Source organism: Coloeus monedula (genome assembly GCF_965178545.1).
Source record: "Coloeus monedula genome assembly, chromosome: 3".
Lineage (NCBI taxonomy): Eukaryota > Metazoa > Chordata > Aves > Passeriformes > Corvidae > Coloeus > Coloeus monedula.
This window is the reverse complement of record NC_138783.1, coordinates 49,377,497-49,396,236: the sequence shown is the minus strand read 5'-3', so window position 1 is coordinate 49,396,236 and position 18,740 is coordinate 49,377,497. Positions and strand designations below refer to the sequence as shown.

At 36.6% G+C, this 18,740-nt stretch overlaps 1 protein-coding gene across 2 annotated transcripts in view; it reads right to left on the bottom strand.

Annotated features, from left to right (window-relative positions):
- B3GLCT (beta 3-glucosyltransferase) overlaps nucleotides 1–18,740 on the bottom strand; it is a 49,667-nt gene that overhangs the window by 16,756 nt on the left and 14,171 nt on the right. For both annotated transcript variants that reach the window (XM_082277724.1, XM_082277725.1), the window contains exons 5-6: nucleotides 5,743–5,819; nucleotides 2,200–2,311 (exon numbers count right to left, since the gene is read on the bottom strand). In XM_082277724.1, the coding sequence (XP_082133850.1) occupies nucleotides 2,200–2,311; nucleotides 5,743–5,819 (189 nt within the window). The remainder of the gene's footprint in view (nucleotides 1–2,199; nucleotides 2,312–5,742; nucleotides 5,820–18,740) is intronic.

Below are 18,740 nucleotides of genomic sequence, written 5' to 3'. Positions count from 1 at the left end.
TAGAATGGTTGAGGCCAGAAGAGGCCTCTTCAGATTATCTAGTCCAATTCCCCTGCTCAAGCAGAAGCACCCAAAGGTTACCCAGGACTCTGTCCAGTCATGTTTTGAATACATTCCACAATCTCTCTGGGCAACCTGTTCCAGTGTTTGACTTCCCAAACTGACAGCTCTCTAGACAAGACGCTCCAAAGCACTGTATTCAGGAACTTCATACATATCAGTTTTGAATTTCCATTCACCTGGCCTCTTCTACACTAGGGAACTCAAAAAGAGATTTCAGCTGTCACACCCTCACTGTCCTACCACAACATTTTAGGATTCTCACAGACAAACAGTTCTTAAGACAGATCTTTTACACCCTTTAGTTATCAACAGGTACAAGTCATTGCTGGCTATCCACATGGGTTATTCATTCTGGACATCTTTGGGGCTGTAGTCTACCACCCTGCTAGGATGACAGGAAGAGGAGTGGCACATACAGTTTGGTTAAACCTTGCTGCTGTTTTCCACTATGAAAGCACAGTTTGAATCAACCTACTGTTGGAACACAGCATCACAGAGGGGTTGAGGTTGGAAGGGACCTCTAGGGATCACCTGGCCTAACCTCCCCTGCTCAGGCAGGCAGGTCCAGCTATAAAGCACAATGCTCAGGACCATGTCCTAATGGCTCATGAGTTACCTCCAAGGACTGAGACTTCACAATCTCTTTAGGCCAGTGCTCATTCATCTGCACAATAAAAAAGTGTTGTCTGATTTTCAGGTATAATTCAGCATCTGAGCGTTTGCCTTGAGGTCTTCATCTAAATAAGACATTCCTCACTGGTTTTTAGTTTTCCTGCAGTCAGTAATGCCCTTGGTTATCAACACAGGTCATTTTCTTAACATTCCTCCACAGTCTCTCTCAATGCTTTGAAACATTTGTTTTCACTCATTATTACATTCAATACTACACTTGGATCAGTCTCAACATTTCTGTTACTAATCTCTACATATCCACATAGAAAAGCTGCAGATTCATCAACAATTCACATGCCCATTGCAGACCTCTTAATGAGATAAACGTATACCAACTTTTGATTATGCAGACTGCTGAGACTTTAAAATGAATAGTGAATGAGATCATTCTGATGTAACTCAGCTTAAATTTTGGGCCTGATGGACTACTGCTGTATACAAGGAATGGACAGCCACACTAAGACGACGATTACTATGTACAAAAGCAAAATGTTTCATTTTCCTTTTATTGCAGGTTGGAATGTAATTTGTTATCTTATTAGAATCTGTGTGTAATGCAAAGGACAGACACTAAAGCTGGCAAAAGGGCAGCATCTAGAACAAAAATGTTCGTGTTTCTATTCTGAGAATATCAATTACAAGTAGGTGTTTCTGAAACAGGAAAAAAAAAGGATATTCCAAAGGTCTGAATATATTCAGTCCTCCATTTTGAAGACCAAGTGTTTTAAAAGGTAAGATCTCTGAATTGCTGTTATTATTATTACCATTTTAGAAAAGAATTGTGAGAAAACACCACAAGGCCATGTGCCTGAAAAAGAAGTAAATATGCTAAAGTGAGTCCTGAAGCAGAATTACAATAAAGAAGCAAAACATATTTCACACAGAAGATTTTGGCTTCTTTTATTACAGGCAAAGGACTGACACAAAGGTGATTTTTTTCTGAACACTGAAAATTCTAAATATTAACACCTTTCATGTCAGTTGCATTGCCAAATTTTCTTTGCTCCTTGGTGACTGTGCTTCTATTTTGTTCAGCAAGTCTTTTGGTATTGTTTCTTTTCCAATAGGTACAGAAGACTTATCACCAAGACAAATCAGAAAGAGAATGCAAGTAAAACACCCTACTATTTTTCACATCAGAGACAAACTAACATCAGGCATTCTATCTGACGATAATCAGAATTGATAACAGACAAGAAAATGGGGAGAAGGGACCACAAAACAGACTACATTCATCTTTTTATTGATGGTACATATTCACAGAAAAAATCTGCTCGATTTTAACAGTTCTTTGACAGTTAGACAGGTGTTTGTACTGCTTCATGTTAAATACCTTGCTCTCAGCCTCAGCAACAGAAATCCATCCCCCCTATTAAGGTGTTTGGACACATCTTTTCCAACATTTGGCAAAATACACTCAATCACATTCAAAAAAAAAGTCAAATATCTAAATTTTTATTTCACCTTAGACTTGTCAAATCTTCTGAGTGTTTCTAGCAGTTTTACAACTTGTATTCTTGTATCTTCTTCACAGAAGAAAATCCATGAGGAGTTCCTACCATAGGTAACAGAGAAGCTAAAAAAAGAAATAAACATTTTACTAATAAGGTGGATTATAGCCAAAATGGCACATTCAAGGCACATTCCCCAAATATAAATAGTTTGCCATCAATTCTTCATTTACACAGAAGCAGAAAATTTTACTACCGATTTAGAATTACACATCAAAGGACTACAGTGAATAGATAAAGATACTGACTCTGCAGCTACCTATTCATAAAGCACCAGCTATTCCAGAAAGAAGGGAACAGAGATACATAAAGAATTTCCATTCAGAAATGTACAGGTCTAATAGCCACCCATGAATTCTGACGTCCGTTGATAGCAGTTTAAGTTACCTTCCCCTTCTTCCAAGGGGCCCCACCATTGGCTGTCTGACAGCACTGCAGCCACTGTCAAAATGCCTAACGAGAGCTTTTCTCACAGCTGTTGGACACTGATCATTCCCAACCTAAGAACTTCATTAGCTTTTCCAGTACAGTGAAACTGTACAGATTGAAGGGATTCCTCAAAGATAGCAATAATCTCAATGCAGGATTCCCGACTCCCTCAGAAAAAAGCCATTCCTTGTTTCTCTGCTCCTCCCACCTTCATTCTTCCACTACTTATCAAAACAAAGCTTAGTAATTAATAACATCCTAACGGAAAAAATCTACAATCTTTATTTGTCCAGTTTCCTCTGCATGGCTTTTACATCGATTCAATTTAACAAATCATCTGAGGAGAGGGATCAGAAAACCAGTACCTATAAACATCACAGTCTGCTTTCTCCACAGCACTTCCTACTGATAAAATCAGCAATGAAAAAACCAGCAGAAATGGAAGTCAGCAGAAGTAAGTAAAAAAGTTTGACTGGATCATTTATGTTTTGGGGAATGATGTTTGCCCAAAATAAACCCCAAAGACCAAAACCCACGTGAAAAGCCAAACCCATAATCTGAGAAAAACTTAAGCTAGAAAATGTGTTCCCTGCCTCTGCAGGTATTGAAATAACATGTTAGAAGCACCAGATGATTGCCAGGTGTTAAACTAGTTCAGTCTTTTGTCATCTGGGACAAGTTATTGTGCTTATTATTTGGGCTGGGGTAGAATTAATTTTCTTTACAGTATCATGACAGTCATCTTCCTGATGAGCTACCTTTCCTCTGTGTCTTGCAACACTATTTGACTGTTCACTACTTTCTGCTTAAGACACTTAATCTGCTAAACTACAGTAGCCAGAAGAACTCATTCATCCTTTCAGCTCATAAAAGCATACACTTGGTGCATAGTCAACACTGAAATCCAGCCAATTCTCTGCCCTTCAGCCAAGCAAAAAAGATACAATCAATTTGGAAAAACACTTCCTAGCTATCCCCTCTAAAACTTGCCAAACAAGTACAGAAAGGGTATCAGATACACCTCAGGTTTTTAAATATGTACAGTACTTAATACCCTGTGAAGTCTGCAGGCTTTTTCTCTCACACGTTAGTGCTCAGCTAGAACTTCAAGACAGAAATGTGTGGATTTACATGAAAGCAGGTGGGTGAAGTGCAAAGGGAAAACACAAGAATGACCCCTACAAAAAGAATTACTGCATCTTGCGAATACAGCACACATAAGTTCACAAAAATAATTATCAGCTCATCTAGCTATTGATGGACAAATATAATGATTCCCAAGGCTAAGTACTTAAGGTCTCCAAGAGAGTCTAATTGAGACCTCAGAGCAGAAAAGTTTGGAGTTCAGACTACAAGGCGCCATTGGAGATATCCAGATAAGATCCTGTTTTGGATAATTTCTTAAAAAGGGATTTCTTCTCTGCTGAATGAACATGGTTACTGAGAAGAAATGTAGCAGGCCTTCTGGGCACAGTAAGGATTCTATGTCGTAAGATATCCTGATACTGATTGTATCTTCTGACATTACATATTTTGTCCAACTTAACGTGTGTCCAAGAACTAAAAATTAAGAATTTTCATAATTGCTTAGAGACCTCCTTAAAAATGCTGACAACTACAGGACTGAGAAAAGCTGTTTTTTCAAAAGCAGTTTTCTGATACAGATGCACCTTATATCACAAGTAAGAGCATCATCAGCTGCTGCAGAATGGGCCAAACTCCCTTCTTCCTCCTTTGTCCATTAGGAAAACAAAACAATAAAAGCTTCAAAACATCAACATACTTCCAAACTGCTCCATGTCTTCATTTGCCAAAAGTACTAAGTGAAACAGTACATACAAGGAAACTCATACTCCAGAAATCTCAAGATGGAAATCCTCTACTTAAGATTCCTCTTCTGATTTCTAAAGAATTCTCTTCTGCTTTCTCACACAAATGAGCATTTGTATTTTTGCTTTTAGTTTTGTTATCTTATAAGAGCTATATCTGTAAACCCTATCACCAAGACTTAAATAATTAAGAAGAGGAACTGCAAGGTCATTGAAACAGGAGCTAAGCAGGGAAAAAAAGAATGATTGATAGTTGGAACATCATCTTCCAGTTTTTTGATTTACTTCAAATCTCTTTCGCTATTTTTCACAGTTTACATATATCTCAAAGACAGCCACTATACAAACACTATTTTCATGTTTCTACACACAAAGCAGAAGGAAAAATATCCTGTCCTGCAATCATTCTGATATGAAAACCTCACCCTGAATAAGTCTACTACATTACATGAACTAAATTAAACTTCAAGAGGCTGCAGATTTCAAATGCAAGCTTCAGGCAAAAGATAGTCTTCAGCATCACGGAGCTTGAGGATTTCTGAAACAAAGTCATTGTTTCCTGACACTTTGCAAGATACTACCACTACTACCATAGAAATGTAGCAGGTCTTCCTTGAAGCCATCTGCATAAGCTAAGAAGAAAACATATTTGAGATTTGAGACTACCTATCTTTTCTGATCATACTAATATGAAAATTGGCCATATAAGCATCTAAAAAGATGCTGAAACCTACAACTTCTCACTACAGAGACATACCACCTCTCACAAACAATAAAAGCAATAAAAAACCCAAACAGCTATTATGATACATCCAAAAAAAAAAAAATTAGTCCATTCAGTCAAGTAATCTGAAAGATCAAAATTTCTGTAATACCTCACACCTTACACTATAAGAACTGGGGACCAAATAGAAAAATGCACATTTAAACAAGCTGTTCCTTTAGACTAGTTTACTTCCCTAATAATTTTTACATGCCCAGTGATTTGAGGAAGGTAGTTGCTCAGTTAAATTCTATTATTACTGTTCTTTTATTTAAAATAGGTTCCTCTGATATAGTTAAGTTTATCAGAAAATTACTTTGTAAAACACAAAAAAAAAAAAGAAGTACAGTAAGAAAGTTAAAATATAAGGTTGCAACTCTCATTAAAAAACTTTACTTCTGAAAAAAGAGGTAACTAATATATATATTCTTGGTTACAAAAACTTCTGAAAATAACTGACATTCATTACACTTACTCTCTCATTAATGGCAATACTGTCCATGCACCTTCATGCCTGTTGATCTGATGAATAAGCAGAACTGTAGGCAATTCCTTTAAGAAAAATAAAAAAATTCCCATTAAACTTGAATTATATATACTTTCTTCCTAAGTATCAATTAATCTTTAAAAAATTATTCTGGAATGACTACTTAGTTTTCATTGTTTTTGACTGGCAAGTAGCGCTGAAGAATAGATGACTTAGGATGGTCTGAAACAAGGTGACCTGCAATTTAGAGATAGTGCCTCTTCCAACTCATAATTTCTTAATTGTCTTTTAGTTATAAAGCTAACAGACTTCAAGTTAAATGCTTTGCATAAGAACCCATGTAATCAATATACCATAGTAATCTCCTTGTCATACCATAAAATCCCATACTGTAAAGAAGTAATTAATGTAGGGTATTCTACAAAGGCTTCCATTGGACAGGCATGTTACACACAGCTTAAGTGAGAGTTCTGACACTCTTTACTTTGAGCTGAGCTTCGACCTGTCACACTAACATCACGACAAAACCCATGGATTTACACAAAAATCAAAATGAGGAGCCAGCATTTTCTTCTTCCTGAATGATCAAAGAAGCTTTCCTACGAAGAAAAGTATTTCTCATAAATTCCTTTGCTCTTTTGTTACTTGAAACCTCTTTGATGTGCAGATCCCAATGTCTAGCAGATAAGCTACCATTCTGGGGTGGTTTCCAAAAAACCACCATTTAAACACAGCTTTCTGATAAACTAAACTGCACAATTTGTAATACACATGAAAAGCTGGATACAGATACATCCCTTAATACACACACAGTACCTCACTCCATCAACGAGTCCAGTCCTCCACTGCAGCACCATTCTGCCTGGATGTGACACCAGCTAAGAGAAGGGAGAGGTTCCCCGCTCACCTGACAGTCTGACAGGGGGTTACTGCCCACAGGAGCATGGGACTCAATACAGGATTCAGGGGAACAGCAGCTTAGGCTGGCACAAAACTTCACATGAGATGCTTAGGAAAGAGGAAAGGGTCAGGTGGTGGGTGGTTTAAGTCCAGCTGGAAATTAAGCACCAAAGAGCTGCTCACTCAATGCCCCTCTTTCCCCACCCTCGCTGAAACCAGGACAAGGAGAAAAAAACATTGGTAAGTACAGGGGAAAAAGGGAGCTGGTCACTTGTAACAAATTACAGGTCAGGACAATTGTCTGGCCATGCCCTGCACTGATCACTGCAGTCTGTCCTGTCCTTAAATCCCACTTCTAACTCCTGGGCAGGAGGCTTTGTGTGTCTGTATTTGGAGACCTGTGTTCCCACAGCCAGAGAGAGGACCATGAGTCGTAGGGGTGCACCTGTCTCTCCAGGCCCTAATCCTTTTCCACTTAACAGCTTGCATATGTCAAACATTCCTGCTTGATGAATGCTTTTCGTGAACGATGGCATTAATATAAAATTCACATGTAAACACAAAAATAATTTATTTTCTAAGAAAAGCTCTAAGATAAAGTTTACACTATTTGCTGACTCTGTCAAGTTTACTTTAAATCCTTTTTAAGGGCAGTTAAGCACAGCACCTAAAAATACATACAACCTCCAAATTTCATATGCTAAAGAAAACATCACTACTGCTCTAAGGAATAACTGTATCTCCTAGGAGTGCATAAACCTTACACAAAAACAAGGATTTATGCTATTGGAATGGCCCAAATTGAAAAGAAACAATGCCAAAACTTTAATTTGGAACAGGATATTCACCTGCATCTCAAAAATCAGCATTTCTGATTTATGGTTCCAGTTCAAGCCAACCTAACAAATATGTTTCTGCTTGTTTTCAATTTACTGAAAAACCAAAAGTTCAGAGGTTTTTTTTTGTGGAAGTGGCAAATCTTAGTCACAGTATGCTCAACATCTTGTATTTCACTAAAATGTAAGAATGGTGAAATTTACTTTGGTATAGTTTTATTTTTATTGATTTTATTTACTTAATTTATATGCTTATTTTTATTTTTGGCATAAGTTTATGGTAAAACCGTAAAATTATGTTTACTTCTGGGATGGCAGATAGGAAGATAAAAGAGCAGACCTCTCTCTTTACAAGAACATTTATTTTTACCTGCAGTTACACTAGTATTTGCAGACAGCCATGCATTTCATGTACAGTAGGATCGAGACAAAGAAAAAAGTAGTTAATAATAATATACTCAGTGTCTCTATCACACTGAAGGCCGAAACTGGATTAATTTTAGATAAAAACAGCACTTGGCCATGCAAAAGGAACGAAGTAAGTGACATAATCTAAGTAGCTGTACCACATGCTCAGTTATCTCCTCTTTAACAAAAAGCCAGCAATTTCCTTTGTGCAGAGCAAAGGAGTGAGGATAAAGAGAAAGCACTCTCTCTTGAGCTAATTCAATACTTTTACAAGGTATCTTTTCTCTCTAACATTCTCATAAACCTGCTCTCTTTCTCTACAACATAAAAATACATGTCCTGCATGATCCTTTCCTTCCACTCACTTCTACCCATGCATCAATTCTAATTTAATAAAGGAGATGCTTCAAACACACTGTGCAGGTAAAACAGCCTCTTTCAAAAATACTGGAGGATCTCTGTTGCTTTTCCTCTCTCATTTCATGTATTCTCACTTTGAAGCTAGTGGAACTGGGCTGACCTATTCATTTTATTTATGCAGTCTTCAGTACAAGGACAGAAAAAAAAAGCAAAATGTAGCTGGTGCCAGCTTTGAGGAGCAGAAGGGCACGTGCAGTCACGGTAAGGATATGTAATTTACACATTGCATCTGTCTGTCTCATAAAACTCTCCTACAAATGCATCCATGGCCTGTACTGCATTCACTGGTTATTCTAGCTTGAAACTACTGTTTTCACAATTACAAACCACATCTGTTTTCACACATATCAACATTTTACATATGACACAAGTAAAGTATCTTATAATCTAAACTAAAAAATTTAATCACTTTTTGAAGACTGAGAAACTACCCTCCCCACTCTCACAACTGAGCTGACTCTAAAGGGCAAAACCAAAAAATGGAATTGCTTGTGATCAGAAATACCATATAAGACATTTTTACTCCAAATGCCACTTACTCTATCAGCATAGTGAGGTCAGCAATACCTGCCACAGATTACAATTGCAAACTCTATACAAAACAAAAAACTAAGTGTGAATAAAGGGGTTAGATCCACATTTTGAAACCAATTCTAAAGACACAGCCTCACACAGCCTCATTTGTACCTTAAAATCATTTAGTATTTTTTATGCAAGTTGAAGTATGAAGATGCTAGCAACACAATCGATTTCACAACAAATAATTGAGAGAACTCTGTTCTTGAATGTAAATATTGAAAGTTCTCTTCATTAACATGAAAAAACTTGGAGGAATACTATATCCAATAACGAAAAGGTAATTCAGAATAAAATAATTAAGAACTAAGTAAGGAAATTGTTAACCTGAAATAAGTAGCTGTTTTCTTTCTGCACTACATGCAATTTCATATTAATCTACCAAATCCTATATAAGAAATGTGTAATTTATAGAGAACAAAACTGTACAGTGTAAAAACAAAGAAAAACGCTAAGGTTTCACAGACTACAAGGCCAAAATGGGCTTCTGTATGCACCCAGGGTGGTAGAGATCATCCCCAGCTAAAACTGGATTTCCAGGCTAGGTCACATCCTCTATGACCCTCTAGCAGAATTTTGCTTTGCTTTCCTACAAAACAGTTCACTGAATTTCATCTAAGCATAACCAAACCTTGCCCCAAGTGTATTGTTTTGTGGGAACATGCTTTATTAGAACACAATTCAAACTAGATCTTGCTCAGCACTATTAATTGTATGCCCTATGTGACATGATTTTGCAAGTATGACATAGAAACAGATACGGAACTGCAGTGAAATGCAAAACACGACAGTAATGTTGTTATATTACTGAGTCACCTGATCAGAGCAAAAAGCAATCTTGTAATACACTAGAGAAAAATAAAGTAGTGTATAGGAATTTGCTCCTAATAAGTCCAGTTTGCTTGTATCTGCAGATGTCTTGCATATATCCCTCTGCTTTGTGAGCTTATTAAACTGCCTCATGCAGCCCAGAGACGGGGGCCAGGAGGGGGGATCTTAAACCCTGAGCACTGCTGCTGAACTGCACAGCTCCAGAATTAGAAAGGTTTTCCTATCTCTACGTACCCTACAAGCACATAACAACGTTTTCCCTACTCTCATCTTCTTTTCAGTAATCAATCCTAAGACACATTCAGAGCTAGCCTACCTTCTCAGCCTTCCCTTGGGAGGTTAAATAAGCCAAGCTCTTACAGTCATCTGCTGTGACTACTTTGATAAAGAAGAGCTGTGAATACATATGAAGTCTCCCTACAGTTTTATTTTCACAAATATGCCAATTCTGTAGACATCCCGAAGGATTTCTGAAAGAAAATAATAGCAATAGTAAAAGAAAGTAATAGCAAATCTCCTACCTCTAAGCCCAGTGGGTCAGACAATTGGGTGGGAATTGCCAGCTTCAAACATTACACCGAACACTACATCTTCTCTATATTCTAACAATTTGCTTAAATATTGAAAATTACAATACACATTTCAAATATTTTTCATGTTTTAAAGACATAAATATCAATTTTATCAGAGCCCCATGTCCAGGAATCCAGGACAAAATATTATTTCAATAATCCCATTCAAATAAAACTCATGGATGATTTAAAGTACTATTTTACAACACCACTGTAAAAGAACTTTGCTTCTGTTTAACACATCAGTTATTTAGGAGCTTCTCCAAAGTTGTCTAGTTCTTTTAATTCCTTGCTCTATTTCTCCCTTTAGGCTGCATCCATAGAATTGTAACAGAGTTTTGAGTTGGAAGGAACCTTTAAAGCTCATCTAGTCCAAACCCCTCCAGTGAGAGAGACATCTTAAATTACATCGGGTTGCTCAGAGCCCTGACCAGAATGATCTTAGATGTTCCCAGGGATGGGATATCAACCACCTCTCTGGGCAAACTGTCAGCCTCACTGTAAAAAATTTCTTCCTTATGTTGAGTCTGAATCTATTCTCTTTTAGTTTAAAAACTTTACCCTTTTCCTTATCATTACAGGCACTAAAAAAACACTGTTCCCTTCTTTATAATCCCCCTTTAAGTACTGAAAGGCCGCAATAAGGTTTAAAAAAACCCCATGACAACAAAACCCATATTCCAGTGTCCAATAATAATCTTTTGCTCCTCAGGAAGCCCAAAGTAATAAAGTATAATGTACTATTTTCTATTAGAGGAAATTTCTACTTCTGTCCTACTCTCAGATGCCTGGTTATCATTTTCAAAAAGAACTGAGTTTTCATAATATATTATGGGTAATTTCAGAGAGCTCAGTGAAATGCCATAGTGTTACCCTGCTTTCACAAATCAACAGCAAGTACTTTGTGCAAGTCTGTCATCAAATGATCTTACATTAAAGAAAACATGGAAGCATTTACCTAATTGTACGGAAAAAATAACTAGAACTTAAAATAATCTGAAGTGTTCCTGACAGTAACTTCAGAATAGAGGGAACAACAACAAAAAAAACTCCCAAAAAAACCCAAACCAAAACAAAAAACCCCAAACAAACAAACAAAACAAAACAAAACAAAAAAAGATAAAGCTTTCTACGACAATAATACCCTGTCACAAAACCCTATAATTATCACTGATTAAAGTTTTTCATGTAGGAAAGATGCTGGCAGTCACTGATTTTGTATTTTACTTACTTTCGACAATAGTGGGAGTGAGTTTCAGCAACTGTATTACCACATGGCCAATTCCTAACATGCTGCCTAAACTTCCCCCAATTGGAAAATCAGTAGAAAGTCCAGTAAAGTTTTTTGTGATCCAGAAATAATTCACCTGTGCTCAGTAGTAATCAGTTACTTTGATTTGCATTACGTTGATGTGACGCTCCAAGATTTTCCTCAACTATTGGTTCAAATGACTTGCAGCAAACCATCATACAAAAATTTATAAATGCGCCTATGCTTTCCAGTAGCAGGAGGAAAAAATGTGTTGACAATTGCCTCCAACCTTGAATTGATCATAATTCAGATGACCAGAACATGAGAAAACTCAAGAAATTACTAAAATGAAAATAAGTATTTCCCCCCTCAAATATACATTCATCAACAAATTAATAATGTGCCCCACTCATCCCATCCAATTCGTAAAAAACCATGAAATACTTCTAATTTAATTTACACTGGGCTACATGTTGAACTTGCTAAATAAAAAGTGTAGCTTTGGAGGAAAAATCTCATTCAATATGAAAGTTATCACCAATTTAGTTTGCATTTAATTTTCTTTTTCGTCCCGTAGGATCCTCCATCTTCCCCTTAGATATCCCATATCTTCCCTGTTCTGTTCTTTTGAGAGCTACTCATCACCAACATCACAAATTAAATACTATTTGGTAACGAGACAAATAAAAAGATGTGGAAAAAAATCTTGAAAAGTTTTGAGTGCTTATTTTAAATGCTACCACAGATGTGTATAACAAAACAGTAGCCTAGAATAACAACAATATATTGCAGTAAAGTGCCATTTGTTTGGTCTTCACTTGAGTGAATAAAAAGCAGTGAGGAATACTTTCTCCAGAGCTCAGAGTTTACAAGAATTCAAAATAAATGCAATCATACAAAAGACAGACATGAGGTATAAAGTACATAGCTATTATTCATGAAAGCCAGTATTAAAGATGAACCGCTATAATTATGTTGCCAATTGGTCTGAGTAACATCTTCATTTAGAATGTGTTTAAGACAGAATTTTAGTATTGTAGTTGATAATATTAGTGTGTAAAATGAGTTTTTACTTAAAAGCAAAATCTTTCTCAATCCCAACCAGCGCAAAAAACCATTTCAGGCTGGATATTAGGAAAGATTTCTTCACTGAAAGAGTGGTTAAGCATTGGAACAGGCTTCCCAGGGCAGTGGTGGAGTCACCATCCCTGGAAGTGCTCAAAAAACTGAGCAGATGTGACACTTCCTGATACGGTTTAGTGGGCATGGTGGTAGTCAGTCAAAGACTTGATGATTTGGGGATCTTTCCCAACCTTAACAACTTTATGATTCAAGCAATGAAATTTAAGCAACGTATGGGGTTCAGCTGATTGTTTTAATATCAGCAAAATCAGCAATATAAGTAGATTTTTTTATCCACAGAAAGCCTGAAGCATCTTTCACTGACAGCACGATTGAGACAGTTGTCTCCCAAGCTAAATCAGTGTGACACATGAGGGAGCAGGCCCTTTCCCCACAACAGGCTCTGGCCAAATAAACCCAATGTACCTTTTTTAACTAGGAAAGAAGGGAAGGAACAGCAGAGTAGAAAGAAGCTTTCACAAGGCAAGAAATTTGGTGTATGTATTTCAAGTACTGGTATAGATGCTCAGGAGAACTTACAGGAACAAAACAACTGTCACCAGGTAATGATTTCAATCTGATGATTTAGCAGTTCTAGTCTCATGTATACTTGAGCACTCTATTCAGAGATGACTGAGCAATTTTAATACAGCCAACAGCACTGGAGGAGAAAGCTTTATAGCAATCTCTTATTCTTTACTAAGGAAAGAAATACCTTGGTAAAATGGGTTCGTTCAAATCCTATTAAGTATGCAGAGATTGCTGCAGAAGAGGCTGAGACACTTAGCCTAAAGCACTTTAAACTTCTAAATTTCTTGTATATATTTTGCCCTGACATGACAAGACATCTCTGTGAGGTGACAGGTCCTATTTTCTGCATTAAAAAAGCCAAGGCAGTTACCGCACATTTGACTGGTAAAAGCAGCTATATAAAAATGGTATATGATGTGTAAGGCAGGGCTGAGGGGAGCCCATTCATCACTACTAAAACATTTAAAAGATCTCATTAGTGTAGAATTATCCAACTTCTACAAATTCCTTTAAATCTGCTAAGCATCCATTAGAGGAATATGATCCTGTTCACCTTCCAGCACTACAGTGTAGGTAACTTTTACATTTTCAGCAGTTAATGAGCTAGGCATCAATTCTGCTGATAATAAAGCCTAGCAATTGTCAAAAGGATGCCAGTACCTTTGCAGAATGAGAAGCAAGGGCATATTAGAAAGTCAAAGATCAAACAATTAAAACAAAATGCCAGGAGAACAGCTGGAGGAAAGCAAAGAAAACAAAAGTCACTCAAATGTGTAAAGCCCTGCAAGTTGGCCTCCAAGAGATTTAAGACAACTCTGAAATACATTTTCAAAACTAAGCAGTACACTTTTCCTGGAACAGTTTCACGAGATTTTATTTTGAATGCACCTCACCTTTCAACAGAACAGAATTTAGAAGCATTTCAGAACTTGAGCACCCAAATACTGAAGCCCCAGAATGAGCACTCAAAAATGCAAATCCTAAAAGGAATGAAGCATTATGAATAAAGACAAAGAAAAATGACCAAGAGAATACTGATACTAGGCAATGTATGCAAGCAGAGTAAGTAACACAACATAAAACAAACACAGGTGCTAACATAGATGAAAAGGTGGAAATAGGAACTTTATACACTGACCACTTAAATACACACACTTATTAGGGTTCTATATTGCAAGCTCTCCCCACATAATATAAGTGTCGTCAGATTTGGAAAATAAATGTAAATATTAAAGTTGTGGATGATGTTACAAACACAAGAATTAATAAATCCTTGCAGAAAAAAAGAAAGTTGTTGCTAAGAAGGAAACAAAGGGATACTATTATTTTAAACAAAAAACCAAAGGGAATTGGTCTAGTAATACTGAGAAATCAAAAAGTTTAAAGCTTTTGAAGTTAAATCACACCTGTTTTAATTATAAAAATAGGGTTGATCTTGATATGGTGGAAAACCTTGCCATAAAGACAACCTACTGTAGACACAGAGATGGAGGGGCAGGTCAGAATGTAGTCCAACACTTCACTTAAATCTGTTAAATCTTGTTAAAACCGCAAGATCAAAAAATTAATCACCTGATCAGCCTCAGCTGGAAAGTGGCTTCCATGGAATGGGAAGCCATTACAGGAGGGAGAGAAGTAAACAGGGTTTTCATACTAGAATCCTGAATTTAAGCAAGTAACTGAAAATTGAAGCAATAGGTATATTATGCATTGCATTGCATTTATGGCATTAATTTTGAAAGGTCTCAAGCAAGTTGTATCTATTTTATCTAAACATACAAATCAATTTTAAAACAACTCGGTTGCCTTGAAAAAGAAGTTTTTCCACTAAATTTTCTAACTACAACATTATTAACTTGCATGTGAGCTTTACAATAAGTTCAGACCTAGTCCAAGAACTACTGGGAAATTTTAACTACAGAGCTTGTTGTAGGTCAAGAAGAGGAATGTATGCCATTCATTTGTGGAATATATCTATCATGGAATGAAATAAGGAGAATACAGTCCAAGAAAAACATTTTCAGAGTTGTTTCTATCATAGCCTGATAGTATTGAAAAATTGAAAATTTCAGGTGAGATATGGATGTCAGAATATAGTGAATTCTGAATTTGTTGTATTCTGAATATAGGAAATAGTATTAAAACAATAACAGAGGAATACTTTAGAAAACAGAACTTCAGCTAGCTTCACTCCAGCATCTGAAATCAAATGTGAAAACAGAGCTAGGAAGAACTTCAGGAAATATTAATTCACCCAGGATGTCTCACTAGCAAATTAAGGAAAGAAAAGATAACTGCCTACAAACTCCCTGAAAGTAATCTCTCAGAGATGGCCAGAACATCAATAGGAACAATTTGGAGACAGATAATTTCTGATAGGAATGTGGTGATGGCTTAACATACATACCTCAAAATTGAAGCAAACTAATTTTACTTTTTTCCCCCTCTCCAATCCTTTAACAAAGAAATCTTCCGTATTATTAAAACAGTGCATGCTGCCATCAGTACAGCCTAGGCAATTAAAAATAACAGGTTTTTAAAGCACACAATCCCTGCCCAATGGTCACTGGCACCTTGGCAACAGATACTGTGGCCATGAACCTAATGACACAGTAACACTGACACGGGCACTAAGAGGCTTTTCAACACCAGAGATCAGCAGCTAAGACACTGAGTTACAATTAATTTGTGTTGAAAGGAGAAAAACAGAACCTTGTGTAGGCATGATCTTGTAAGATAACGAAGACACTGAACTTCTGAGGCACACACCACTGGCACAGGCCAGCTGGGTTTCTGATCATCTTTGTTCTGGCTGTGCTTCAGGAAATAGGATATTGAAAAATTGTTTTAAATAAACAGGAACAAAACTATAGGATGCTCCTAACATTTGTCACTTGTTTTCACATCAGTCAACTGGAAACTGGGGGACTAAAGAAAAAAATGGTATTTTGAAAGTTTAATGATGATATTAACTAAAGCAAGCACTTACTCATGAAACATAGTATACATCCATTTCCTACATACAGTTCCACACTTTGGACTGCACTTGTTTCATTCAAACTGATGTTAATAATCACTACATTAACAGTCTCACAAAACTCACAAAATGAGCAGTACTTCCCTTTATATGCAGAGGTATTTTAAATGCGTGAAAATTCATTTCTGTGTGATGTCACAATATACATGACTTTGCTAAAAACAAAGTAAGCCCAGTAGTAAAAATACTGCAAATTAGAGTTACAACACTTCTATAAAACAGAACTCATACTTCACATCATCTATTACTCACATGGAAGTATGTGACACTCATTTTCATTTTCTAATACTCCATGGTAAGAGTTTTAAAATATTCTTACATTATTGGTTTGTTATTTTGTTTTGGTGTTTTGGTTTTTTATTTTAACTCCATAATGAACAGTATTAATTTGCTATAGTTCTTTTCATAAACATAGGACCCCATTTGATCTCCAGACTTTTCAGGAAAAATTACAGTTTTTTGAATTGGCTGAGTGTGTTCAACATAAGAACCCTCAAGGACTCAAAGCAAAAAAACCTCTTACTCTACCAGACCAGTTTTCATAGGGAAATACACAGACTTTTGTCTTCTAAACAGTGTCACAATGACGGGCAATTAAAAAGCACTGACTGCATCTAAACCGGTAATTTTTCCAAAACTTTATTTTACCTGTGTTCTCATTTTAAATGTAATAGCCGAAAGTAATCCTGATTTTGAATTTTTTAAGACAGAAAGGGTGTAGTCCCAAATATTACCATTTTACGCTCCCAACAGCTTCCTCACTCTTATTCAGTGCCTCTTATGAAGGTCTAGTTTACAGAGGTTAAATGTTCAGGAATCTCAGGAAATTACGAAGATTGGTAGAAACTGTAATGAATTTTTGCCATTGTTAAATTCTAGCTGAAGAGTTTTGGTTAATGTTCAATAAATCGCTATGGAAAATGCTTTTAAGCAAGAGCAAAATACTGACATCTACTGGTGACTGCAATTACAGATTGGTTTCACATTAAAAAAATGTTTCAAGTACACTGTAAAAGCAAATAAATGAACAAATCACTTGTAAGCACTAATGTCAGTGACTTAATCCATTTTGAAGTGAGACATATATGCTAGTTTAATGAAGTAACACAAATCTAGCAGTTGGCTTCCATGTCTCATTTTAAAACAGCAGAAAATAATTAATGAAACCTTATGGACTAAACATCTATTGCTTGGGCCTGTAACAACAGAGAAGTGAACCTGATAATTCAGTCCTTTGTTTCGATACAGCAGTTGTCCTTGAAAACACAAGGATTTAACTGGTTTTGCCCGAAACTAATAATTTCATATGTATTCTTTGCAATGAAAAATGCTAACTTCAAATGTTGATATGCAGGATTGCAGAGATTATCTGCCCCATCTCCCTAATCAGCATTATTGGGTCATACCTCACTATGGCATTGTGAGTTGACCAAAACAATCAAGGCATACCAAGTACCTGCTGACTATGACTGTTGATTCTTTTCCTATACACTGATGGCTTTCCCCTTTCCCCAAATTCCAGATACAAGATTTTTGGTGGGATTTCCATCACTGATTCTCTTAAGACACCATGTATGCTGTTGAAGAGGTAACTTCTAATACTGGAAAAGCATCACCATTTCAGCGTTCCCTTAAAGGCATCTCCTTAATTAGGCAATAAAGTTTTTTTAGAAGCCACATCAGTTTCAGGTACAACCCTGATTACAAGAAGATTTTACCTCTCTCCCACAAAACATATGCCTGCCTCACTGAAAACATTTGTACTTCCACTAACTGAACTTTTCATTACTCATATTCTGCAACATCAATTACAGAACTCAGCTAAAATCCTTGGGTTTAACAACTGACACCATAATCCTCTCTGCACACATTGTATCTGAACACTTGTCTCAATTCCGAAGAGGACTCTGAAAGAGCAGAACTCTGCAGAACAAAGGCTGTTCACATGACTGATTTCATTAAAGGATTAAAAATTACATTTAGAATGGATTTAATTACAACAGGTTTGATAAGCTTGGATAAATGAAGCCTAAAACATCCAGCAGTCTGATTTACGCACTACAAGACTAATGTACTTAAGACAATTTACATTAGACTTCTTTTTCCTTTACAACAAAGAACGTGGAAATGAGAAATAGGTCAAATAACCTCACAGCAAGCTATTTCACATCAGGGGATGTGTGCCACTCTTAAATTTTTCTTAATTTTATAAAAGACAAAGAAAATAAAGTATTGTTTATGCATACTGAACTTTCGATACAAGTTTTTTAAAAACATTTTCTCTCTAGGCTTAAGCTTTACAAGTCAAATTTCACATTAGAATGTTAAGTACAGCATGCAGCTCTCAGTTCAGCATGACCCACCAGCAGGTCAAGGGCAGAGTGCTCAGGCTGCAGAGGGGTGGCAGAGCAACAAGGAATAGTTAGGGAAGGTGCTGCATCACTGAGGGACAGGGGCGAGGGAGGTGTGGAGGGCTGCTGCTGCCAGAAGTGGGGACTCCT